Genomic DNA, 27,687 nt, shown 5'->3' on the forward strand with positions numbered 1-27,687 from the left:
TTGTAGCAGGATTTGTAGCAGGAGGCTTTAAAAAAGACAGGTTAACTAGAGAGGCTGGGAATGAAGTGTTAGACGTATTGGAAGTATTAATTAGAAGTAGTAGATAAAAGCCTGGTTTGGGATTCTTGCTCTACCATTGCTCAGGAACCTTAGGCAAGTCACTTATATTTTTGTGGGCCGACTAAATTCCTTACCTATAAAATGGTAAGTTGCCTCATCCTACGCAGTTATAAAAACCATATTTTTTGGGGGGGCGATGATTCGAGACAGAGTTTCCCTGTTTAGCCTTGACTGTCCTGGACTTACTTTGAAGACCAGGCTGGCCTTGAACTCACAGAGATCCACCTGCCTCTGCCTCCCTGCTTTTTGGGATAACAGGTGTGCACCACCACCACCCCAGCTTATAAAATCTGTTAATTCACATTAGTTAAAATATCCTTGGTGATCGTAGTTCTTACCCTTCCTGGGGTTAACATGATAAATACATAAAATGTACAGGATAGTTCCTAAGAACAGGTGCATAAGACTGGGAGAAATATATTCCTACACCAGGTCTTGCCCTGCAGAAGGCCACTCATTCATGCACATGCTTTGATTAAAAAATTTTAAGTGCTATTGTCAATGTTTTTTCTTCCTTTAAGCCATGATCAGATAAGTAAGGAAGCACTACACGGGAAAAATCTGAAATAGTTGCAAGTAAATCACTTCTCATTAGTCCATTGTAAGGTCTTATAAGGCTTTTATAACTAGATATTTCAGTGGTCTTCTGTCTTTTGGAAAACAGTGTCTTCTGAGCCTCATAAAAGGACCTGCTAGTTTGTTTGTTTTCAATAAAATGTCAAGTTAGGACTAGAATATAGTTAGTTTCAGGGTTAGTTGTTTATTGTTGAGTATGTTAAATATTCCAATGCTTTGTGATATATACTGAAATAAAGGCATGGATCTCTTGGCAGATAAAGATTGACCAATTCTCTCATAATCATAACCATATGATACATATAAGTACAAATTTAATTTCACTTTCATGAACTCTCATTCCATAGCTCAGGAGACTGTTATATGAGTAGAAGAAAATCTATAAAACAAAGTCCATGATCCTGTTGTGTCAGGATTTAGATCTTCAGTCATATATATACATACATACATATACACATATATATACATATGAGCAGTTTTGACGCCTAAAGTAATCCTTAAGAAAAACATACCACAGGGCATGAAGAATGTAAGTGAGAATGGGGAAGTGGCCCTTTAGGTAGACTGGAATAGGTCACGTTCTGCCTGGTCAGGTTAATTTCCTATTTCTACAGTTACTATTGTAGCCACTTAAGCCCTGAATTCTTTTCTTTTGAGGGCAATTCCATATTCTAGTAGATAAATTTCAGAGCTTTTAGAACACATTTAGCATCAGTCTTTCCTGTTAATTTTTATTTTTCTAGTTTCTGTCTAATTGTCCTTCCTTCTGTTGTCAAAGGAAGAATGTGTAGAGATATGTGCTATGGGAAATGAGTGTCCACTGCTTCTCCCTCTTGGGTTCTACAGATTTTACTGCTGATGAGTGTATGCTTTACTTGAGAAGCCCTGGTCGAGAGTATCACTGATCTCCAAGTCTTCCATTCTCCAAAGTGTGTTCAGACTCCAAGCCCTCTGTAAATGATCTAGTAGATGGGGTATATAATTTATATTACCAAGCCTTCCGGAATAATGATCATTTCTGAGAATAGAAATATATATTGTTCTGTCTCTTAGTTTGAGCAAAAAGAAAAGTAAAACCAAGACATCAATTCTGTGTTATCTTGCTTATGATGCAATCTTGTTCTACTCAAGGAAAGACTGTAAATATTTGATGCCTAACAGTTATTTACTTGGAAGAATGATGCTTTTGGGCATCAGTTTTCTTTTTTCATTTGGACAATTATGCCATCCCCAGATTTAATATAAATATGGTATGATTAAAGAAATTTTCAAACACATGAATTAAAATAGAGTTGTTCATAATTGATTAAAACATTGTTTCATCTTTTTATTTGTTTGTACAGTTGAGGTAGGTCAGCAGTATATGTTCTTCATATACTGAATGCATAACACTATCTTTTCTCTATTTCTAGTCTCTAATCTTTTAAAAGATAATTTGTCTGTATGCTTACTCACCCTCCCTTCCTCCGTCTCTCTTTCTTTCCCCCCAAGTGCCCCCCCCCCCCGTGTACATATGCTTCTAGTACTTGCTTTTAGGGTGTACCTAATGTTTAGGTTGCAGTTCAGCTGTCAACTCTGTAAAAATGTGGAGAAAATAAAATATGGGCCGCTTTTACACCAGTATAATTCAGCAGTTAATAATTGAGGAATTATGATTCATTCCTTACCCTTGGGCTAGCCTTTGCTATCACCAACAGTATCATTGTGTAATGATCACAGTTACAACACTGCAAAGCGAACACCAAAGCATTTAGTAATAAAACAGATGACTTTGGTATTTGTTGGTGACTACTTGTATTACTCTTAGCATACTCACAACACTAAGAAAAACGAGTCTGTCTTAAACCATGAAATTACAATAGATTGCTTTCCAGTTTTTGAACATTTTTCTCCTATTTGTGAAAGCCTGGTGGGGCGAAAACAATCTTTCCTTTAATAGCCACTAGTTAAATGTTGAATTTTGTAGTAATCGTCATCCTGAGTGATCAGTTTAACTCTTAGGAGCCTTAATTTCTTAGAGAGATAGAGATAAAGAAATTGGGGGATGGGGGAGGGGGGGCAGGAGAAAGGGACGAGGGAGGAGAAAGACTTCTCATAACATTAAGTGAGAACATGTATTAAATAGTAGACCAAATATTGACTCCCTTTATTAACTTGGCTTTATCTTTGTTTAAGTATCCATTTGCAAGTCTTTTAACGTCATTAACACATAATTTCTTAGTGCCTAGAAATCTACTTAGTGCGTGGCTAGCTACTGAATGAATGGTCACAGAAGAAGGTTCTGGGTGGCACCTGTGTTTAGCTGGTTGTGGATGTTACTATTTCCTCCAGAAATTCAGAAGCAAGGATTTTGCAGTTTTCTCAGGATTACTCAAGAATATATTCACCAACTACATGGGAATCTAAACATGTAAATTAATTACTGACTTAATTTCATCCAAAGCTAGTAATAGATGTGATAGTTCCCACATGTACTAGCCGTTACCTTAACCTCTGCCCAACACTCAGTGTGTGAGAATATACTTTCCATATAGTACTGACGCAGATATCAAAGGACCTTTTCTATTGTGCATTATAGAGAGAATGTCATCTGAGGATTTATTTTAAACTTTGCATGATAAGCCACTCTTCTGGACAGTGGGAAGCGTTTGCAAGGCCAATCTTTACTTTGGATCAAAGTCCTAATATCCATTTAATGAGAAGAAAATTTTATGAACTGTGAATTGATCTGTGCTTGTTGTCAGAATTAAGTTTAGCCAGTTCCGCTTCTCAGGGATGTGCTAGAGCTGTTTTAGCGTGTTTCCATTTTCTGTTTATAAGTTGGCTTGGAGAGATGAAATAGGTATTTAGTTAAATTTCTGAAATGTTGGTTAAGTCTCCATTTTATACAAATTAAACCTTTAATACACATACAATTATTAAGTTGTGATATGTTTGCTTGGGAAAAGGGGGCAACATCAAACTTGTAATAACTTCTTTAATAAAGAATGAAACATCGACAATTTACCTGGTTCTATAAAACGTAATGCCGAGTATAAAGCAGGTCCTGCTGTCACATCAGAAGCCCAACTAGAAAGTAAGATGCTTTTAATAAGGTAACTTTTGTGGTGATTTCCTGCTTTATTCGTGGAAGATTTGAAACAGACTTGCATGGTGAAGGAACCTGAGGGCCGTACCTAAATCTCAATAGAGAGTAATACTTAAAATTCAATTAAAGAAGCACAGAGTTCCTTGAGAATACATCTCAGCCACACATGGAATGATTTAACTTAGAAAAGGTGAGTAAAGGATTAAAAGGAGCATTGGCACTCATGATAGAATTTTTCCTTGCAAAAGATAGGGATAGTACCACAGTAGTCCCCTTGTTGCTTTTAGCATTATGGGCTTAAGCATCCACTAGAGCCAAAGGAGCTAAGAGAGTGATTGCTCTAACATCTTGGAAGGTACGTGAAGATTCTCATAGAGAATCCAGGTCGGGATAGATAAAACTATAGCATGGCAATTTGGATAGACTTCTTTTGTCGGAGCACTTGACATCTTTTCTTGCCCACTCTGATACTTACCACTAACGGGTTTCTAGCGTGTATCAACTAAGCATGCTCAGAATCCATTTATTAAGATGGAAAAGCTTTAAGGATGCACTGATCATTTACTGCTGAAGTTTTCCTGGATTCTCTTTCTCCACTTTGCACTGTTTTCTTCCATATACTTCCTGATTTATAGAAACTAAAACAAGCTTTATTCTGAGACTATCTTACAACCCTTTCTCTGGAGGAAAAGGTTTCTGTAGTATTGACTCATTTGTCAAAGCATGATCAGTATTTCATGGATAAGTTTTATACTGTAGATTTTACCTCAGAGTAGGTGAGAATATGAAAACTACACCTTCTGTGTTCCTGTTTCCACTTTGCCTCCTACCACGTGCTCTTATAGAATCCAAAACTATCTTAATACCGTCAAAATAGAGCAAAAAATGATATCACTCTATAAAGTAAGCCTATAGCAGCTTTTGAATGAACTCCCTTCTTTCATTGTTGTAATAATAGGGATGAACACTGTGGGATAGTTAAAGAGGCATTATCTTTCTTTTGCTATGTTTTCAATAATTTTTCTGTGTTTCCCAATAGTTTAACCATTTATTCAACAAAAAAAGTTTTGATGGTTGACACAAAGAGTCAGGGCCCTATGAGTAGTAGTTTGCCCAACGAGTGAAAGCTTGGTGCGATGCAGTGTGGAAGATACAGAACCTAAGCTACATAGTTCACTTTTTTATGAGAACCTGAGTAACCATGTAGGCCATTCCTCCCTGGCTGTCATTCTCTCATCTAAAATTGGAAGGAATTACTTAAAGGAGTCCTTAAATCACTTCCTTTTCGAAATATACTGTGTCTTTTTTCTGATTATAGATTTTAAGAGCCAGTATTTTATGTTTCCAGATTTAAGCAGAAAACCAAACTCCCTTCATCTTTCAGAGTGCATGGCAATTTATTAATAGGTCCATGACTTATGAGTTAGGTGTGTGTGTGTGTGTGTGTGTGTTTCTTTTTTGAGATGGGGTTTTTCTGTGTATCCCTGGCTGTCCTGAAACTCACTCCATAGCCCAGGTTGGCTTCCAACTCATATCTGCCTTCCTCTGCCTCCCAAGTGATGCTATTAAAGGCATGCACCATCATACTCAGCCTGAGTATGGTGGAATGAATTCACTGACTTTTAGATATTCATACAAGATGAAAGAGTGAAACCTCTGAGCATGTACATTCTTTGTGTGTTCACAGTGGATATTTCTTTATGTGTGGTTACCAGCTGTTAACAAACAGTGAATTATTTAGTATTAGAGTGAATAGATGCAAGATGAAGTTTTCATTTATTTTAAAAAATACATCTTCCTTTATGAAATAGCCATGAGAATGAATCTTCACAGCAGGTTTGATCCCAGTTCGCATTGTTTTCTTTGGCTGTGATTCTGTTCTCTTCTGACTGACAGTGAGACCAGGGCACTTAATGGCCCTCTGTTTCATACCATGGAATATGTTGGCAGCTGACACTGCTATTGGGAAAAATCACAAACTAGTAAGAGGACATTACTGTCTTGACAAATGCCCAAGGGGGGGTGGGGTGCTTCCATTTTGTAGGTTCTTAATCATGGGAAACAAAAAGGTATTTCAACTTCTTGGCTCATTACTGTGAATACTTATATAAGAAGGACTTTTTTTTTTTTAAAGAAGGACTTCTTAAGATACTTGTAGTTGAATTTCGTGGGAGAAGGTAGTGACAGCTGGCCTTATCTGTAGTTTGGTGACTACGATATGTATTTCTTTCTATAATAAATGTGGTGAACAGATAGAGAACTAAACTGTGAATAAGGGGGAAAAAACACTTGCATTTTAGGTAAAGTTTTCTTGCTAAGGGCCACCATGTCTCCTTTCTAAAACTACAGCTCCTCCCTCCCCTTTTACCTGTTCCTTTCTTGCTCCACATCCTCTCCCTCTTCTCTGAAATGGGGAAGAAACGTAATTATTTTTTTACCCATTTAGTAGAGAGTTTAGTGGTTAAGATAAAATGTGGGATTCTGACAGCTTGAGTTGGATTCTTGGTTCTGCTACTTACCTGGGCAAACTTATTTACCTTCATTTTCAAGAAGGCTTCCATACAGCAAACATATTTCACTCATGCTTCCCATTGCTAACTTCAACCAAAGTATGAACAATTTTTTTGGTATTATTAGTCCTTTTCTGGAACTAGGGCATGGACTTCAAGATAACCAGAGCAGTTTCTAACCCACTGTGAAGATCCAGCCTTGCTGGTTGTCAGTGGTCTGTTTCAGGTTTTATTTGGCAAGAGAAAAATAATCATTTAAATAGTTTTTTTTTTAGCCTCCAGAAAACAGGAGCCCAAAAGAATCTGTTCTCTAGTTGGCTATAACCAAAAAGGTAAAAACAATTCCAAAACATATTTGAATACAATTTTTGTAGATGGTGTGTGCCAGATACGTTGTAGTTAAGAGGTTATCTATGTGCTCAGTTCTTGTTGGAAAGACATGGAATGCACAAATGTAGGATCTTTTTGCTATATATTTAGTTAACTTTGATTAGTGATGAGCTCTGTTCTTTAGATTTCTCTAGTGTTCACTGAAAAAATGTATACTTGTAAGTCTGTACAAAATGCTTCATGAGAAGTAGAAAGTTCTGGAGCGTTACTGGAGAGGTGAATGTTATGTGGAAAGGTTGAAATGGCAACAGCTTCGACTTTGACTTTAGAAGATAGTCTATTTACAGTCAGAATCGTGGGTAGGTTTTAGGACATTGAAACTATGAAATGATGCATTCAAATTCACAAGCAGTCTGCTTGTGTATTAAAAATAAAAGTATTGCTTAAGCAGTAACTTAAAGTAGCTAATTTTTCATTAGTTGAGAAATCTTAGTTCCTATTGATGATTAGAAACAAATCTGCGATGGGGGGGGGCGGAAGAAAAAATAGTTTATTCTAAATTCTGACAAGAGAGTGGTAATTATAGTCTACAGATTAACAGACCTCTTCACTAACAAAAACGTCTTGCTCTCAGCAAACACTAAGGTCATCAAGTGTATATGCTTTTAAGTGAACCCAGTGATCCTGTTGATATCATTATGGAAATGCAAGCTCTAGACCATTAAGAGAATCCTGTTGTGATATTTTTCTATTATTGCATTTTGCAAAAGGTTTGGTTTCTGAAAATTTTTTTCTACAGCTAAGCACCCTGTAGCCTCATTATTGTTGCTAATAGCTAATGCAGTGATCTTCTTATTTTTATTTTTTAAATAATTTACTCAGATTACATCCCAATTGTTATCCCCTCACTTGTCTCTTCCCATCCCCCTCCCTCCCTCTTCCACCCCATTCCCCTCCCCTAGGCCTGTGACAGAGGGGACCTCCTCCCCACCATATGATCACAGCCTGTCAGGCTTCACCGCGATGATCTTCTAAATACTCAAATCTAACTTTATTCTTTTTTTTTTCTTACAACTCAAAATTTTGAGTAAACTTCATTGGTTTTATGTTATAATGATATTCCTTTCCTGAAGTTTAATAAAAGAGTACGTATAATCTAAAGTTTTATGTAATGTTATCATTTAAGACATTATAAGTCATCTTCCTATTCATTACAGAAAACAAAACCAGACAAAAAAGAATAAAGTGCTTTGGCCAACATCATATTGTTGCTTCATGGCTGACCTGAGTCTAACAGCCAAGTCTCTCAGTTTCTAATTTATGCCCATGCTTAATACAGCAGTTTTGACTACTGGGCAAGATAGATGTAAACATTTGAGCTAGTGCTTCAGAACACTATGAAGTAGGAGTACAAGAGGTCGTTGAGTACATCTTGACGCGCAAGTTGTTTTGGAGGAAAATAGTTACACCATTTTTTAAGTTCTCCATAGCACTTTTACCTGCATTTTTTGTTGAGTCTTTATGTTATTAGTATTGCCATTTTCCTCAATTTACATTTGAACCATAATATGCAAAGAGCTTACATGAATTGTTGAAATTCATATATGGCTGTGTTGCAGAGCTTGAATTCGCAGCAGGTGATCTGAGTTGGAGTTTTAATTCTGTTTCCTTAAAATGAAATCTGGTCATGGGAAGATTTTGCTCTCATCTCTCCATATTTCCTGTGTCAAAAGCAGTTTTGTAATTTCATATTAACTGTGCAGTTGGTAAAATAAAAAAGACAGAGGGGCTTGAGAGATAGCTCAGTGGTTAAGAACCCTGAATGCTCTTTCAGAGGACACAGGTTTGGACGCCTGCACCTATATGGCAGCTCACAACTGTCTGTGACTCCAATCCTAGGGCATCCCTTCCCCTCTTCGGGCTCCCGTGGGCACTAGGGGCACTTGTGGTGCATGATAGCACACAAAATAAATTAAAATTTCAAAATCATTTAGCTACACATTGCTGAAGTTTCATTTGAATCCTGTATCTCTGTCCTGTTTCCAGAAAAGTATAGCACTACCCTGAATTAGTCTAGACACTCAGAAGAAAGTACATCAGCGCTGCCATCTGTATAGGCCTGCAACTATAGGGCAGTCCCATTGAGGAGAAAACAGGATCTCCCTGGTTAAGAAAGTGATTTTAACTCCTCTGGCATTCACAGTGATAGCAACCATTTTTTCCCCTTTGCTTTTAAACTCTTTTGACTTGAGACAAGATTCTTAACTGAGCATTATCATTTGTATCTGCTTCCTCTGTCACTGAGAGTGAGAGCTACAAACTCTCTGTGCAAATCTAGAGGAGATTAGGATTTAGGATAATACATCATTACATGAAATAAAATGGTGGCATTGTGAAAACAGTGATTGAACAGTCTAAAATACTTGATAACATTGAAAGAGCTTTTTTCCTCTTTTACAATTAATCCATGTCTCCATTTGCATTTATAGAAAAAGCGCCTGACAGCACCAACAACAACACAAGAGAAATGCATAGCCTGAGCAATAAATCTCTCGAGGCATTCAGCGAGTGCCACAGGGCTCATTAATCTTGATTATTTCCAGTAATAGATAACTTCACAAATCAGCTATTATTCCTAATCATGCACATAAAGATAACGGATGGATAATAGCTTCTCGCATGGGTAGAAGAAGCTAAAATTTCATTTACAAATACATTTCTATAAATTCCAGTGAATGGTGTTTCTACTCTTTTAAAGAGGCAGGGGAAGATGGGTGTCACAACGCTGCAGGAGAAATTGATGTTCAAGGGTACGTTTTAGGACAGGAGACTAGGTAGATTTCAGTGGAGACATCCGGCAGCTTCTGTTTTGTCATTTTACAGTGCGAGTTTGTTTAGGTCACAGGACATAACGGGATTGTGCAGCTCTACTTTCTAGAGGCTCCTACTATACCATTATATAAAATAAAACACAGTCATTGAGTACCCAGAAGAAAAGTGTCAGGATTGTATGATAATTTATAAAACATAGCATGCGGCACGTGGAGCACCCCAAGGATGTTCTTCAAAAACCGAGCAGAATGAGCAGTAGAAGGGTTTGTAGGTGGGAGATTCCATGTGTAGTTGGGTTGTCTGCAAGTGCTTAAATGGCTTTGGTTTTGTGTCTGTTGTTTTAAGGGGTGACACCAGACTGTTACATAACTATAAACTCGCAGGACAAAAAAAAAATGGGTATATGTTGAGTGCTCCTGCAATTTCTTGCTAACATTGCTCCGCTGAAGGCTGGTAGTAATGCCTTTCTTCTCTAACTATGCCTTTCTGTGGGCATCTCAGTTGCCCTTGGGACCTGGCTCAGTAAACATATAAACGAGAAACTGATCCTGTCCATTTTCTTCTAAAAATGCCAGTGCTTATAATATGGGCGTGAAATGAGATGTCACACATTTATGATAGGATCTTAATATTGCTCCATTAGTAGCAATTGTCCAATCACAACAACATATACTTATAGAAACACTGTGTCATAATTCATACCTTTTAACTGACTGTATCCCTTGATAGAACCTCTTCTTCAAGTTTTGTTTGTAAACTTCAAGTTTTATTCTAACATTTTCTCTACCTAAAATAAACTAGTTTTTGCTTCTTCAGAACTTCAAAGAAGGCAGTTCAGGGGGTCTACTTTTCATGGCCTTGCACATTTTTCATGTTTGTTAAATGTTAAAGTAGAAGAATTTTTAAACTAGGTTTTTTTTCTCATGGTGTCTTTGCAAAGCAATATATTAAGAGCTAGGGAGATTCAAAAATTCAGTGTGAGTCTTTAATGAATTTTGCAGTTCAACAGAGGAGAGAAAAATATAAAAGTACTCACATGAGATGAAAGGTAAAGCGTGTGAGAAGGTAATGAGCACTGAGGACATCTGCGTAGAGCAGAGCTTTACATTAAAAACATAAATTAATACCCATGGTATGAGAGAAACGTACATGAACAGCATCAGCAAGGTATAAGTATGGACAAGTTAGGGCCTTCCATAAGGATGGTAACTAAACCAATTGACTCAGAGGCTCAGCTTTATAAGGGAAGAACAAAATGTAACCGTCAGCCAAATCAGAACACTTGGTATGATGCAGAGTTTGGGGTTGTCTTTATAGATGCTGGAGATCTGTAGTGGAGGAGTCATATGGTAGAGGCTGCATTTTACAAACATTGATTCAGTGATGTACAGAGTCAGTTAAAAGAGCAAAGCTAGAAGCAGAATCAGTGTGCAGATTCCTGCTCTCTTTGTTTTGCCTTGGGAAATGATGACTTGTCTTACCCATGTAAGTGGATAGAAGACAGCCAATTCCTGGACTGCAGGAGGGTCCAAAAAGAATTTGTGATTTTACTGAAAATAGTAATGACTGTAGTGTAACAGTTCACCTCAAACTTGGTAGCTTAAGCGTGCTAACCATTTCTTGAAAATTTCATGTCAGGACATAGTGTATTGCTCTAAGGTGTATTATAGCCTCAGCTGCATCTGTTGAAATCACTGATGATGGCTCAGATGCCTGAGACTGGCATCCTTGGGTGATCTGGATGTTTTCCCACTTACATATCTACGTGCAGTATGAGATTCCTAGAAAGCTGTCCTGTGCTGGACCTGGTGACTAGATTATACATACACTGTCCTAGATTCAAAGGGAAAGATTAGATCTCCCCCTTTTCATAGGTTGGCAGCTGGCATTCGTAAAGTTTACTATTTGAGGTTTTTACTTGCCATGTTTGAGATATCTGTAGGATTTTGGAGGGGCAAAGGTATACTAAAAGCTACCGGAGTTAATACTTCAGTCTAGAGACTGTGCATTTTAAAGGATTGAGTGTGTAAAGGCAAGAGAAGGCAGCTAAAGATCTGCAAAGCTCATTAGGCATTTCTATATTCAGAACAAGCAAAGGAGGACAAGAGACACAGCAGGATACTTGAAAGAACATACACCACGGAAGCTGAGCTAGGAAAGCATTTACAGAAAGTGCCTTGCATGAGCTCCTGAAAGAGGTTCAGTGACTAGTATAGGCAGAAGCAGATGTAGATACTTAGGAAGTAAATAAATAGTGAAAAGGTAAAAACAGTTAGTAGGTGGACTGTGGAGCACCTTAACTCTGATGATGCAGAGGGGAGGTATTTAAAGATGCAGCAACTTAAGACATTTTTATCTAATACTATAATGCACACTTAGAGTAAATAGCAGTCCCTTCAAATGAGAGGCTTTCTGTTTTTAACCTTTGGGAAATAGGGAGTAAGTTATGTCTGATTTTATATATATATATATGCCTTATTTAAAGCATTGTGTGTGATAATATTCAGAAAGCACAATAAACTCACTGGAGAGAATTCTGAATGTTTAATTGAAAAGTGGGGTTCTTGAAATTGAAGAGTTAGGTGCAACAGTAACAGCATTGTAGTCAGCAATGACTTTGTTTAGACCAGTGATCCATTCTTTTAAGTAGGATGAGTTCAGGAGGAAACACACACACACACACACACACACACACACACACACACACACACACAGAGAGAGAGAGAGAGAGAGAGAGAGAGAGAGACAGACAGACAGACAGACAGACAGACAGACAGAGAGGCAGAGACAAGCAGAGAGACAAAGATAGAGAGGCAGAGAATGTGGGAAGCCTACACAGAGTTTGAAATTTGATTATGCTTTTTTTTTTCATTTTTTTCTCCTTTATTAATTTATTCTTGTTACATCTCAATGGTTATCCCATCCCTTGTATCCTCCCATTCTTCCCTCCCTCCCATTTTCCCCTTATTCCCCTCCCCTATGACTGTTCCTGAGGGGGATTACCTCCCTCTGTATATGTTCATAGGGTATCAAGTCTCTTCTTGGTAACCTGCTGTCCTTCCTCTGAGTGCCACCAGGTCTCCCCCTCCAGGGGACATGGTCAAAGTTGAGGCACCAGAGTATGTGAGAAAGTAATATCCCACTCTCCACTCTACTGTGGAGAGTGTTCTGTCCATTGGCTAGATCTGGGTAGGGGTTTAAGGTTTACCGCCTGTATTGTCCTTGGCTGGTGCCTTAGTTTGAGCGGGACCCCTGTGCCCAAATCTGCCTATCATAATGTTCTACTTGTAGGCTTCTAGGACCCTCTGGATCCTTCTACTTTGCCATTCTCCCATGATTCTCTCATCTAGAGTCCCACTAGAATGTCCTCCCCTCTGCCGCAGTTTCCTGGTAAGTGAAGGCTTTCGTGGGACATGCCCCTTGGGCTAATATGCAGATATAAGTGAGTATATACCATTTGAGTCTTTCTGCTTCTGGGTTAACTCACTCATTATGATCATTTCTAGCTCAATCCATTTATCCACAAATTTCGGGAATTCCTTGTTTTTAATAGCTGAATAGTATTCCATAGTGTATATGTACCACAGTTTCCTTATCCATTCTTCTATTGAGGGACACTTAGGCTGTTTCCATGTTCTGGCTATTATGAATAAGGCTGATTATGCTTTTTTGCCTAACTAGCTTCTTAAAATAACATTACTTTAGGAAGCTAACTCGCCCTGCCCATATTCAGATTTCATTATTTTAACCAGGTGCCATATAGTCAGCTCATTTGATGGCATTAAGTGAAGTTGCTGGTCTCTAAGGGATATGGAAGTAAGGCCTGTTTTTCCCTGGGGAACTGTTAAGCAAAGGAATGAAGTCTGTAAGAAAAATGCCTCTAGTACAGAAGTTAATCAGCATCTCTCAGGCTTGAGGAAATTCTGACCCATATGACCAGGACTTAAAAGAAATGAGGCCAGAAACATGTGGTAGAGACCTCAGTGCTCTGCCTTTTCTGTCAGTGCTGTTTCTAGCTGTTTTAAAACTGGGTAAGTATGTTTGTGAGGAAATATGAAAATTCCAGCTCTTACAAGGAGCATGCTTTCTTTTTATTGGAGGCAGTGTACTGTAGTGTTCCTATATGTCAAATTTTTATCACTGTCATCCTCATCATCCTCATCATCGTCATCATCATCGTCCCTACCATGTTTGCCATTTTCATCCCTTCTGAGAATTAAGCTGAAGGCCATGGCAGTGATGATCCCACTACCACTGAGCTGCATCTCTACCCTCAGGAACACTTCATATTAGCAATAATTTCTACATATGAACAACAGCCTAGGGGTTTTGAGTTTATCAGAAAATGACATTTGAAATGTTTATTTGTCTGTTTGCTTGCTTGCTTTGTATGCGTATGTGTGCAGGAGGCCACGGAATGCATATGAAGGTCAAAGGGTAACCTGCTATGCTTTGTCCTGGCCTTCCACCTTGTCAAGGCATCTACTGTCCATCTTGTTTCTACTACTTGACTCGAGGTTACCTGGTCCTTGAACTTTACCAAAATTGCCTGTCTCCACCTCCTATTTCCTCATAAGTGCATTGGGATTGCAAACTTATAAAAGTATATCCAGATTTTCTACATTAGTTCCAGGGATCAAACTCACATCATCAAGCTTGGGCCACAGGTGTGCTTTCATTGGATGAGCAAACTCCTAGCGTCCAAAACAACTTTCTTTACATTTGTTGTCCAAGCTGCATTTTCAGTCCTTTTTAATCCAGAGTTCTATTAACGAGACTGGGGTTGTCATTGTACCTCAGCCTCTTACTCCTCCTTGACCTGCACTTTCCAGCTAGAACCCCAAAATTAATGACTGATAAAGCCCACCTGTGATATAATTATGATAGCCCCAGACTTTAGCTCTTCCTCTCAGAGAGACTAAATTAACTCTTCTAATGTTGAGTCAGTATTTTCCATTATTGTCATGGGCAATTAGTAGCCACTTACAATTGGTTACAGTTCATTTCTGCTAATGATATTACAGATGAGATTGGATCCATCGCATGACAGTCCATATGAGTTCTCAGAGGCTGGGTGTCCAAGTGGTATGGGAAGTGATTCCATTTGCCAGGCCAATTTGGAAAACTGTTTTCTGGGTTGCAAGGCTTTATTTGTACAGATTTTTAGAAACCTATCTTTATGGCAAATTAGCTTTCTGGAGGCCTAATGGCTAAAATGAATTGAACTGTGAGCGTTAACTTTATACTCAGTCCATAATGGTGACAAGAACAGAATGTAACTTCAGAAACATGAGGCTTGTATTTTTCTAAAACGCTATCATTTCTATGACATAGCTTTGTAAGAGAAGTTTGTCAGAGTTACCTGTAAGTTCAGACATTCTAGTTACTAGGATATGAAACCCAGTTATGGGCAAAGAGCTACATTGTTTTCTGAAATTAGTTTCTCTTTTTGTCCTTGTTCTTATTGTAATGAACGAGTATTTAATTAAAAAGGTGACTTGAAACAGTTTAATGTTTTTCTAGTCTTTCAATATTGACGTGGTCCACAATACAGGGTTTTTTTTTTCTGAAAACATTTTTTGAAAGTGGGGAAAATAAAAAGAAAGCAACATATAGAAAGCAAGTCTATATGTTAACACACTGGCTGATTTACTTTTAAAATTTAAAAAATATAGGAAGCATTACAAGCACTGTGGGAAGAGATCCCGGCCACGCGTCTATGCCAGGGTGTCATGGACACTGCATCCTCATAAGGAAGAATATGTTTCTGGCAGATGAGTCTTAACCATCAGATAGTGTAAACATTTGGAATAGGGAAGTTGGTAAGAATTCTAATGTAAATCCCTTAAGGAATATTGCTTTGTTTTAATTGAGTGCTGTTTTCTACATTAATTATTGTGTCCAGTCTAGTGTTCAAAAATGGCAAATAATGATGTGTGAAAACAGTACCATTACATTTTGATATTTTTGGTAGAATAATAGCTTGGTTTTCTTTGCTTTTGATCTTGAGGTAATTTATTATTTTCACCAATCATTCATTATTTTAAGTTATATTTTTGCCCATTTTTCTGTTTTTATTTTTCATTAGGCCGAAAGGTCATCACTGCTCCTGCTCTGTGTTCCTATGATAGTTTGTGTAGAAGACAGACAAAATGACGTTTCTTTCTGTGCTTGTTAGCAAAATGCTTTGAGAGTCTTTTCCTTCAGAGAATGGCGCTAACATACACACACACTGGTGCACACAAAACATAGGCCAATGTAGTAATCAAAGTTGGTGACTTTCTTAAAATTAACATCTTTGCTTTTGTCTGGCAATAGCATGTTGTCTGGTTATCAGATCCAAAAGAAACTCAGGACTAATAGCTAACTGAGGTGCCTGTGAACACACCAAACTGCATGCAGGCTCTCTCAGCATCGCAAGGTCTTCACCTCAAAGAAAAAAAAATCTTCATGTTATCCATACCTTGGAGCAGTCATGTCCTTTGCATGCTCAGAAGTTACTGTCATTTACTTCCTCTTGCTACAGCTGGAAGAGATATTTCATTGAATGGTTAATAAAAGAAACCAGCCTTTGAAAACATTTATGCATCTTCCCTTTGACTTACATGGTCATGTATAGTTTTCATGGTATTATCCAAACTTGATATACCTAGAAAAAGGGCAGAAAAATTTAATGTACTATTTTGACTTGGGAAAGGTTTTAATAGTTAAAAATGAGGTGAAAATATGACAGAAAAACCTAACTACCCAGTTAAGTGGCCTCTTGGGGTAGTTCCTTTACCTAGTGCCACTTAACTCCTAGTTTTGCAGTTTCCTTTACCCTGAACCCTGAGCCCATGTTAGGGGAGGGGAGGGGAGTGTTCCAGGTTAGGAGCAGGTATCCTCTAGTGACCTCTCTGTCCGATGCCTTGGCTCTGAGAGCCAAACAGCTGTCTCTTGGGTTTTGTGACCAAGTAGATAGGTGGTATCCACCTTGTTCTTTCATTCCTGGTTTTAGGATCCCATTGAGTGTCCAAATTTTCATTTTCCTAACACTTTGAATTCTCTGCTAGGGATATTCTCAAATGGTAGATCTTTCTGGTCAACTAGCAAATTGCCACCATCATTACTTCTAGTCAAGGACTTTTCAGCTTGGCTATAGGTTGGTTTCTTCCCCACACTCTGGCTTTCCAGGGTAGAATGCATTCACCATGTGACCACGTAAAAGTCTTAACGTATGGTATCATATAACACTGACTTTTAGGTTCTCATCCTGTGCTCTAGTTATTGTAGTTGGATATATCATGTTACTCACTGAAGGTCATGATACGACACAGCATCCAACATACTAACCAGAAAAACAAATTTAGGATCATTGAAAGACATGTTAATGAAGGCTTAGGTTTTTGTCTTTTTGACAGATGAAACACATTTTTACAATCTATGTTAGATCACATAGACCAAGTAAAAGACTGTTACAGCTGAGATAAAGAAGCTGATAAGTAGATGTTCCTTACCATCAACAGAGACAAGCTGTCTCAGCCATCTTCATTTGTTTTTGTGAAGGATCATGAGCCGATTTGCTTTTCTCTCTAGTTCATCTGAGAACAGTAGACTCCGGTCTAGCTACAAGCGCAACTCAAAAGTAAATGTCTAATTCTTGCTCCTGCTCAGCCTGTTTGTTCTTGGGTGAGGGCAAGTTTGATAACAATTCAAACCCAAGTGTCCTGGGGGAGGAATAAAAGATCTCTAGTATTGAAAAGAGCATCACAGAAGAGGAGACATGTAAGTAGGAAATATTCATTAGGAAGAAGCTAAAAAGGGAGATAGCAAAAATTGACATTACCCATCCTTTCAATAAAATAGTTATTACAGGTTACCTTTCTTTTTCATTTTAGACAGTCTTTAAACTTTTCTCTGTTACTTACATTCATTTAAAAAATTTGTGGTGGGTGTGTGTGTGTGTGTGTGTGTGTGTGTGTGTGTGTGTGTGTGTGTGTGTGTACAAGAGCAAGTGCATGCCATGACAGACATGGAAATCAGAGGACCATTTATAGGATTCCTTTCTCTCCTTCCACTCTGTGGATCCTGGAACTTGAGCTCAGGTTGTCAAGCTTTGTGCCAAGCATCTTTACCTGCTGAACCATCACATCAGCCTTAAAAAAGATAAACTTTGAATGTAACAATATGTATAAGAGTATACTTAATTCTGTGCAAAAGCAACACGGGCCATATCTAAAACAGAATATCTGTTCTTTCTCTACTATAAACAGGGGCCTCCTTCTCAACCTCTCTGTGATCTCTATGGACTGCTGGACAGATGGCTTGATGGACTCTTGCCCTGAGTATGGTGCTAATACTTCCTGGGCTATGAGCCGAGGGGAGAGTAGACAACTCCCTCATAACTCTGTTATCTCTTCAATTTGAGTAGACTCCAAAAGAATTTTTAAAAACAGTTTAAAATGCAGATAACAGGCAGAAAGGCAATTAGGGATGTGCTACAAGAAATACAGAGATAATTTCAGTTAAAATGTTGGCCAGAGAAGTGAGATTTTCCTCCTGGGGCATCAGACAACCTTACACTGCGTGAGTTCCTCCCATCGTTCAGAATCTACGCAATAGGAACGCTGTCTGAGAAAACAAGGCTTACATGAAGTTGTGACTTCATGAGGAAGTGAATGTGCTGGTAGAATACCATTACCTGTTAATACCAGTTGATTGCATGAATTATTCCACTCCTCAGTAGAAATGACTAATAGCCCCCATCCATCACACTGTGCAGTGTGGTGCATCTGAGGAGCAGAGAGCTTATAAAATATATTTGGCAATAATTCACAAAAGCATTCATATTTTAATAACATTTTTGAAGGAGAAAAATCTGTTTTTCAATAAATCCTGGTACATCTTCACTCCAGATTTTATTTTTCATTTAAGATAGTCTTGGGGTCAGTTTTTTTCTCTCTTCATTGGATTTTTAGTCATTAAAAAAAAAAAACGAAAGATAAACATGTTTCAGAGAAAGATGAGAAAGAGGATAAGCATATAGGCTTGGAATTCTAGATCTTCCTTTATTTCTGCCTTGCTTGTAATCCAGTTAGTAACAGTGAGATTGATTATACTAGAAGTTTGTATTGTTCTTTGTGATCAAGTAAAACTGTTCCTCAACCCAGTGCATGTCTAGGTTGTTTTTATATATTTGACTTTTCTTTGTAGGTAACTTATTTCTCCTTTCTACTATATGAATTAGAGAGTCATTCCTAGGAAAATAGTTGCTACCACTTTATATAAGAAGTCTGATCTTACTACGTTACCTAGTTATTCCTGTTATTAGAAACTCACTGTTCCTACTCTGTGAAAACATGACTTGTTTTGCTCTTTATAAACAGTCAACACATGTTATTCATAAGTAGATTGTTTTCTGAAAAATGAAAAGATTAGAACTGTGAATTTCATATTTATACTTTTAAAATGATATTTAACCACTCCTCTATTCTCCACACCCTTGCCAGTATTTGAATATTGAATTTTATAAGTGTAATAATGTACCAGATTTTCTTGGTAGGAAAGAGCTCCCATAGTGCTTTGTAACATGAAGCACTTTTAAAACATAGAAAAATGTTTAGTATTCAAACCAGTGAGCATACACCTCAGGGCAGGTAAGAAAAACAAACTTTCTTCTGTGTTTGTAATGTGAATATCATATGCCAGCTGTTTGGTTATATTCTATGAATTGGAAGACCTCAGTCAATAAAACCAAATCCAGAGTAGGATACAGATGGTTAAATGTTGAAACACCAGGCAGAGCTAGATAGCTCACTAAATAAATACCTCTGACTCTTTCTAGTTACAACTGTGAAGCTTGATTGTTTCTAATGCATTTGTTTTCAACCCTAGACATCTTTTGAGTATTTAAGGTTCATTTGGATTGAGTATGGTGAGTGAGAGAGATGGAAAGTGTATATGACTCCAGAGTTTGTGTCCACTTCAGTGACTGGTGTGATGAGAGAGAGACTGTCACTGGAAGAAAGCTTGATTTAGAGGAAATGGTTGAATGAATAGCTTCGTTTAAGATTAGATGTGTTGTAGGCTTTGAACTTTTTAAAAACCTATTTTATATGGGTTTTTTTTTAATGTTTATATCTCTTTCAACCCACCTACCCTAGATAGGAAAGACAAGATGTTAATGGAAGCAGGAGAAGTAGACCTTTTTAGACTTAATTTTTTGGAGTTATTTTATTGGCGTAGTTGGCAGCATTACAGCAGACCCATTAAACAGCAAATTCGCAATTCAACAAAAGTGACTGTCACCACAGCCACTGAAACCTGGAGCAGCATCTGGAACCCATAACCTCAAAAGCGTTCTCTGGAACAATTTTCTTTGGGAGCGTCTTGAAGTGGAATGATGAACAGCCAAGACCTAAAAGCCAAAAAGTCCTGCCTCTTGTTTTGGGCTCAAATATATATTTTCTCTTGGAGTCTGTATTAGGATGTTTATCAACTGGCAAATACCATGTCTCTGCAAGAGGTGGTTCCTTTTTTAGTGGACAAACATCACCTGTTTCTCTTAGTGGAAAAATATCACACACCTTTACACAAATTTGTTTTACATCCTACACTTGGGATCAAAATAAAAACATCTACTACAGTGTGTAGAAAGAATTGTCATACATTTGAGACATCCAAATGGAAATGCAATAGTGAATAGTATACACAGATCTCTGCATCATAAGAAATATCTGAGTTAAAGACCTATTAGTTACATGTACATAAAATTGTTTAAGTTATGGGAGTGAGTGAGATTGTTTAATGACTTATGTACTTGGGACTATGACAGTGGGTCTGTACAGGAGGTAGAGAGGAATCTTCCAGAAACTGAGGAGCAGGCCGAGACAGCATTTAGAGCTCAAAGAAACTAACAAACTGAATAATAAAATATGTGACTTTCTTTACCAGTTCCAGCATGGTCAAATGCATAGTCACATGTTGGTAACACAATAATCTAAAATTTTGTCATAGAAAATAAGCAAAGATGCACCTTAACAGACTACTGATAGATACATTTTATCACTATAATTTAATGGATGGAGAAAATCCAACCTCTATACTCCAAGTATCATTTTTCCCTTGCCTGGAACAATTTTGCTTTACTACTACCCTGTGGGAAGTGAGTGTTGTTTACTGCCCCATTTCTGTTTTATATGGCATTATAATGATACTCGTTTTTGTTGACAATTTGGCTAATGACAAGAAAATGCCATTGTAGCAGAGGTATCCTAGTTTAAAGATGTTTCCCAGGGGAAAGCATCAAATTCTCACAATAAAGTTGTAGTCCAAATTTTAAAATGTATTTTTAATTTTTCCCTGTGCATAGGAGCATCAGGAGTCTTTATTGAGCTAATTATTATGGTAGAGCTACTATGACTGACTAATGTTCAATTTTACATACTACATTGAAGTTTCAGAATTTGACTCTCATTTTTAGGCCAAATTATAATTCAGTGAATCTATTAGATGCACAGAAATGTATTAAAAATAGTAATCACTGTTTAGTTTTCTCTACCTGCTAATCCAGGACAGAAATAGGACTTCAGTAGAATTCAAGATACCTTTACCAGTCTGCTGGCCTTAAAATATTTAATTAAAAGAAGAAAAAAGTATCACCTTGTTATTTTTTAGTATACACTAAGAAATCACAAATATCTAGGCAATTCTTTATAGGACAACTCCATTTTCTCTGTTGAAACAGCTTCTGCTGTAAGTAAAGACTGAAGGAAAGGCACACACCTGATTCTTCTGGCAGCTTAACTAGATTTTAACTGCCTGAATTTGGGATAATAATAAAAAGTCTTCATATATGAATGTGTATTTTACTTCCAATGAACTTGAATTCTGAGCCCTATTTTCTTCCTTGCATTAAGTATCTGTAGATACCCATATGACACTGAATTCTACATCTTTATCACAAGTTTTATTTTTTGCTTGAGTTACAGTTACCTTTTATTGGACTTGTATGTTGACAAGGAAGTTTAAGTGGCAAATGAAACTTGGAATTCCTCTGCTTACCATGTTTTCTCCACAGAAAACAAAAGTCTCCCAAGCGTGCACCATAATCATGGTTCACCTCTTTCTTTCCTTCACCCCTGACAGTTAAACACTAACCCTGTTCATTTTTCTTTCTTAAGTACAATTTAAAGATTTAGCACCTTTCTCTTGATGATACACAGACAGGCCCTCTCCTCAATTGTGTAAGTGCAGTAACTGCCTCAGTCTCCCCAAACACACTGATTCTTCTAAACCCAATATTCACTAAATTATTTCTTATACATAAGTCTTCAGCGTCTTACTCTTGCCTAATGGATGCAGTTTCAGCTTCTTAGCATATTGCTAGAGCACCTCACAGTGTGACTACAACCTGCCTTTTTCCAGTGTTTTCTTTAATAACTGGTATTAGGTCTTCACCCCAGCTATCCCTAACCACTGACTTTTATCTATGAGCACCTGCTCCTTAGTAAGAGTTGGTTGTAATGTTTGCCCTCATGCCATTTTATACATGGTAGGTAATTTATTTCTTTTTCAACCTCCTTTGACATTGTATCAACTTGCAATAAATACCTTTTAAATTGCCGTTTTAACCCTTTTTTTTTACATTTTAATTACAGAAAGAGTTTTAAAAGGCATAATCTTGTGAATTAGATAAACCTGAGTTGGAAGCCTGCCTTTTTACCAAAATATAAGTTATCTGACTTCTCTGAACCTTATTTTCCTCTAAAGGTTTGTTATAAATCATGAGACATATTAAATACTATACATTGTATATGTTCGGTTTGTTGTGATAATGGTCATATTTGTTTTTCTTTCAATTCTCTAAATGACAATAACTGGTGCAAGCAGGCACCCGCAGCTTGGTGAGGAATATGAACAGTGTCTATTGGAGCATCTGCCTCTTGTAGCCGTGCGTTAGATCTACATCCGAGAACAAAGGCATTCATTTAGCTGTGGTGGACTTGGGCTAAGCGTCTTTATTTTAATACTCTGATTTCATGACTCTCAAAATTAAAACACTGATCTCAATGCATGTCCACTTGAGTTATGTGTTATAAATAAGTTCTAAGGAGCCGGGCGTGGTAGCGCACGCCTTTAATCCCAGCACTTGGGAGGCAGAGGCAGGTGGATCGCTGTGAGTTCGAGGCTAGCCTGGACTACAAAGTGAATCCAGGACAGTCAAGGCTACACAGAGAAACCCTGTCTCAAAAAACCAATAATAATAATAATAATAATAATAATAATAATAATAATAATAATAATAATAATAAAATAAATAAGTCCTAAGTCCAAATTAGTCAAGACATCTAACTTTCACTAGATGAAAAGTACAAGTAGCTATTTCTTTCTCTGTACAGTAGTGTTTGAGAACGCACATTCTGGGGCCAGCTTGAGTTTGAATATTGCTTTGCCAGGATATAAACTGACAACATTACTGACTCATTGTATAAGTAAGGGGAGGGATTTTATTGTAAATGAGATACACACATAGAGGGGGGAGGGAGGGAGGGGAGACAGACAGACAGAGACACAGACACACAGAGAAATACACAGTATCTGGAACAGTCTAGAGCAGAGAGAGCAAGAAGTAGGTTGGACATGGCCAGGGATAGGGATATTTGCAAGAGATAGGAGAATAGCAGGAGGTAGAGAACAGAGAAAACACGGTAGCAGAAACAAGAGCACACAGAGAACATAGCGGGAACAGCAGGGTTACAAGGGGAACAGGTATCTGGGGGGGACGGAAGCCTGTGAGCTAGCGGGCGTTTAGGGTAGGGGAGGAGGCGTGAAGGACGAGGATGCTAGCATGGAGTTTGAAATGTGTAGCAGGTACTTGTGATACTGAGGGAGCCTGGAGGCTAACGTGTGCTTTGATAGACTCATAGATGCCACAGGTAACCCTTTGTCCCCAGAGGTCAGGGAAATGACTTCTTTTGGCCTAGGGGAACCGGCTTCATAAGTTCCTGAGGAATGCTGGTTTTTATCTGACTACCAGAAATCCTCCTATAGTCCAGGTGGAATTCATTTCTGGATATTTGGACTGGTTTTTTTTTTTTTTTTTTTTTTTGGAGTTTGGGGGGTTATGTGGCCTTGAACTAATTAGTTTGGTTGTGGAGTACAGTTTCATAAGAGGACTGACTTCTGCAGGTTGTCTAGTGACCTGACCTCCACACACATGCCTTGGCACATGTGTGCTCCCTCCAGTGCAGATAAATGAATAAATATAATTTAATTTTAAAAAATTAGGTCTCTTTTTACTTCTTTGTATATTATACACTTAGTCCTACTCTTAGCATTATACCTGTTCACTTAAAGATTTTTCTTCGTTTTACAATTTATTATAATTGAGATTACATCCTGAATGTTATTCCAGCACTTGTGTCTGGCTGTTCCCGCCCTGCCTCCCTCTCCCCCTCCAACAAATCAGCGCTGTGTAAGTATCCCACTCACTGTTTTGGTTGACTTTGGTACTGTGTACAAGGAATTCACATTGCAAAGAGTATGGCAATGTAGCCCTCACCAGCATTCCCAAAATCATTTTGAGCAGATACGACCCATGTTAAAGACAGGCTTACCCCAGAGAGAATGTTTGAAGCCAGAATTTAGTCATCTTGACTCTTCTAACATTTGTCTCAAAATATAACTATGAAATGAGGACAAGGACGCAGAATTCCCAGAGGTTTTGCATTAGATATTTTCATCAAGCCTGAGAAAAGTAGTATAAACTGGACAATAAATAGTCCTCACTTGTACTCTGATTATCTTAATGGAAAGAGATGATATCTGAGCAGGAAAACACTCAGCGTGATATCTGAGGGAATGCTGTCTAGATAGAGGGAGAGTGACTTCTGGGCATATAGACCTTTTGTCGGTTTTAGCTTTCTGTCTTATATCCCCGCCATCACAAAGGTTCTCAGGGACTTTGTGTGTTTGACTATCTTTCTACCATAGGAGATCTTAAGCTTCCATTTCTATCCTCTGTTATTTTCTGCTACTTCTGAGTCCAAAGAAAGTGAAGGCATCCACTTCAGTGCCCAGTTTAAGGCGGCTTTACACGATTTATACTTAGGGATCTGGGTCAGTGCATCTCATAGCTTCTTCTGAGGCTCTAAGAGCTCTCTAGCAATGGGTGCCTGCCTGCAGGTCCAACTCATGTGCCCAGAGGCCCTCGGGACAGTGCAAACAACTCAGGAGGGGAGGTGTGAATTTTGGCAGAACAAGGTTACATTTTCCCTATAGTAGGGCAGCTCTTAAGTCTCAGGCCCAAAATTAATATGAACCCTAAATATTGGCCAGTAATAATATTTTTATGAGTATTGTCTAAACTGTATCATTTGTTCTTTAAAGAGATGGTGGCAAGCAGGGCCTAGGGCTGATGGCTCCTAATGGAAGCCTTCCACTGACAGTGTCAAGCATCTAAAAAAGAAAGGGAAAGAAGGAGAGAAAAGAAACACACACACACACACACACACACACACACACACACACACACACACAGTTACACCTGATGATGAAGTAAGACAGATTCCAGCATGTAAGTTTTAACAAGTTTCTTCTTTCAAGTTTCTTACTTTACACATTCACATACATATATACATACATACATTTGTAAGTACATACATACATACACACACACACACACACACATACAACTTTAGGGATGGAAGAAGATTCCAACAACTTTCTAATTTCTCCCACAGCTTATATATCCTAGCACGATCTTTCAAGCAGTACAAAACTCGCAACATGGTTACATTCCATTTCGCTTTAAGTCAATGATTACAGTGAGTTTATGTAAGAAAACCATGTTCCTCAACCTGCACATGACCAAAGTGTCACATATTATGGGTGAGAAACAAACATCAAAGACAAATTATTTTCAAGAACCCACATACATTTGTCACTAAGCAACTTGTTATATATTAACAGAGAATAAGCAAGCAAGGCAATTTTTCAGCCAGCTTTTCTTTACTGGCAGGCTGCAATTTGTGGTCACGAAGAAAGAATCAATTACCTTTAAAAGTAATCTTATAAAGATCTAAAAAGAATCACAAATCTGGGAGCTGCAGAGATGGCTCAGAGGTTAAGAGCACTGGCTGTTCTTCCAAAGGTCCTGAGTTCAATTCCCAACAACCACATAGTGGTTCACAATCATCCACAATGAGATCAGGTGCCCTCTTCTGGCCTGCTGGCACACATGAGAGCGGAATACTATATAAATAATAAATAAATCTTAAAAAAAAAAAAAAACCAAACCAGAAATCTAAACTTCTGTATAAAAATAATCACCCATTTCCACTTTAAATCCTAAAGGTGCTCATCTACTCATTACTATCTTTTATTGAATCATATCATGAAGCTGAGGGCAAAAATAAATATAAGAAAGTAGTCACCCTGAAGATCTACTTCAGTGAGAGAGTCACATCACCTAGTGCTAACTGGGGCGTTGTCTTGGCTCACCAACATCAAAAAGTCCCTAGCTTTACTATTAAAGAGTGTACTTTTTCTTAACTTCAAATTGTTCCTAAAGTTTTCTGCATCAGAGCCAATAGCAAAGACATCTTTACCTAACGTTGCTAAACAATCTATTTTTCCCTAAGATTTTCTATGCCAGAGCCATCAGCAAAAACCTCTTTACCTAACCTTTTGAACGATCTTTTTTCCACATTCTTTCTAAGGGTCATTGTTAACAGTCTACATCTGCAGGTGCTTTTCAGGGGTGGTGGTCGAATCATTAACGTGCTCCAGGCTGAAAGAGCGCAAGCGTTATTCTTGTGTAAGCCAGTGACATCGCCCAGTCGCGAGCTGGAAGCCCCTTTACAGTGCTCACATAGTTCATGTATTAAGGGATTGTAAGAATCACAACTGTAACACGCAGAGCTGTGCTCCATAACAGTATCAAGTCCTCAGATCACGTGGTTCTCGGGGGCGTGCCCTGCTGAGGCACACCCATGGCGGGCGTGCGTGCTGACCATTGCGCCATATTCCATGTGTTCTAGAGCTGCTCTGCTGCTCCTCCTGCACAGCCGCAACAATTGACCTCTACAGCGACTTGCCCCTCTAAGCCTCCTCAGGACTGAGTAGTCTTTCCCACGTCACCACTTGGTTTTATTTGACTTTGTGTTTTCAATGAGTAGCTAGTGGCTGTCGTTTCAATTATATTTCTCTGATAACTAATGAAATAGAATTTTATTTTATATACCACTGAGCCTTTGGAATGTTTTTCTTTCTTTTCTCAATTATTAGTCATATCCTTTACATATCTTTCTGCTCATTTCTTTTTTCCTCATTTATATAGTTATATTACTACATTTATTTTAATGTGACAAATATATCTTATTTTTGTTGCTATGGTCTTATGATATAGGCATATTTATCAATGTATTCTTTTAGTACTTAAGTGTTTAAGAAATCTTCATATTCTACTTTCATGAGACATAAGGATATTTTCTAATATAAGTTATTTCTTTTAGCTTGATAATTATACAGATTGAGCATCTCTAATTTAGAAATCTGAAATGCTTTTAAGCATTCAACTTGAGAGTTCTTGTTCAGAAGGTTTCAGATTTTAGCTGCTCAGATGAGAGGTGCTCTGCTGCTAAAGTCCGTGCAAAGCTTCTAAAATCTGAAACACTGAAATCTGAATTAATTCTGTAATCACACATTTCAGGTAAGGGCCATGTGGTCTGCACTTCTCACTTGGCAGTTGGTACAGTAGGAGCGGTGCAGGGTTGTGTTGTATGGCAGTATGGCGGGGAGAGAGGGATTTTCTGTCTGTGTAAGGCTGGCTTGTCCGGTTCCATCTTGTAAATTACCCACCTGCTTCTCAATGATTTGCATTATTACCTCTTCCATATAAAAAAGTGCTGTATACATCAGGGTCTGATTTAAGACCTTAATTCAGTTTTGAGAATAGCAGACAGACCCAGAGTCCTCTAAGAAAACAGGGACGGTAGGAATCATGAAACCTCATGTAGAGCGTTAAAACTTGAAAAGGCTTTTAAATATGGCCTGCTACTTCCTCTTAGGGATGGGAGAGCTCAGGGTGGCAGGCCACTGGCTTACCTAGAACTGTAAACCAGTTTTTCCCTAGGGCAGACAATGTTTCTGAATCTGTTAGCTGAGGTTGCCCCTGCCCTTTCTTTTCCCTTTACCAGCCTACTTTTTATTCCTACCTGTCAGTTTCTAGGTGTGCGATTTTTAAAATAC

General features: G+C 38.1%; 1 protein-coding gene across 27 annotated transcripts in view; it reads left to right on the top strand.

Annotated features, from left to right (window-relative positions):
* The window catches only part of CELF2 (CUGBP Elav-like family member 2), an 823,768-nt gene that overhangs the window by 579,361 nt on the left and 216,720 nt on the right, over positions 1 to 27,687 (top strand). For 7 of the 27 annotated variants that reach the window (XM_084784014.1, XM_084783996.1, XM_084783995.1 and 4 more), the window contains one exon: positions 17,709 to 17,780. The exons of the other annotated variants lie outside the window; for them this stretch is intronic. In XM_084784014.1, coding sequence (XP_084640140.1) covers positions 17,709 to 17,780 — 72 coding nt within the window. The remainder of the gene's footprint in view (positions 1 to 17,708; positions 17,781 to 27,687) is intronic. 27 annotated transcript variants of the gene reach the window in all.

Source organism: Acomys minous (assembly GCF_964271855.1).
Source record: "Acomys minous genome assembly, chromosome: 5".
Lineage (NCBI taxonomy): Eukaryota > Metazoa > Chordata > Mammalia > Rodentia > Muridae > Acomys > Acomys minous.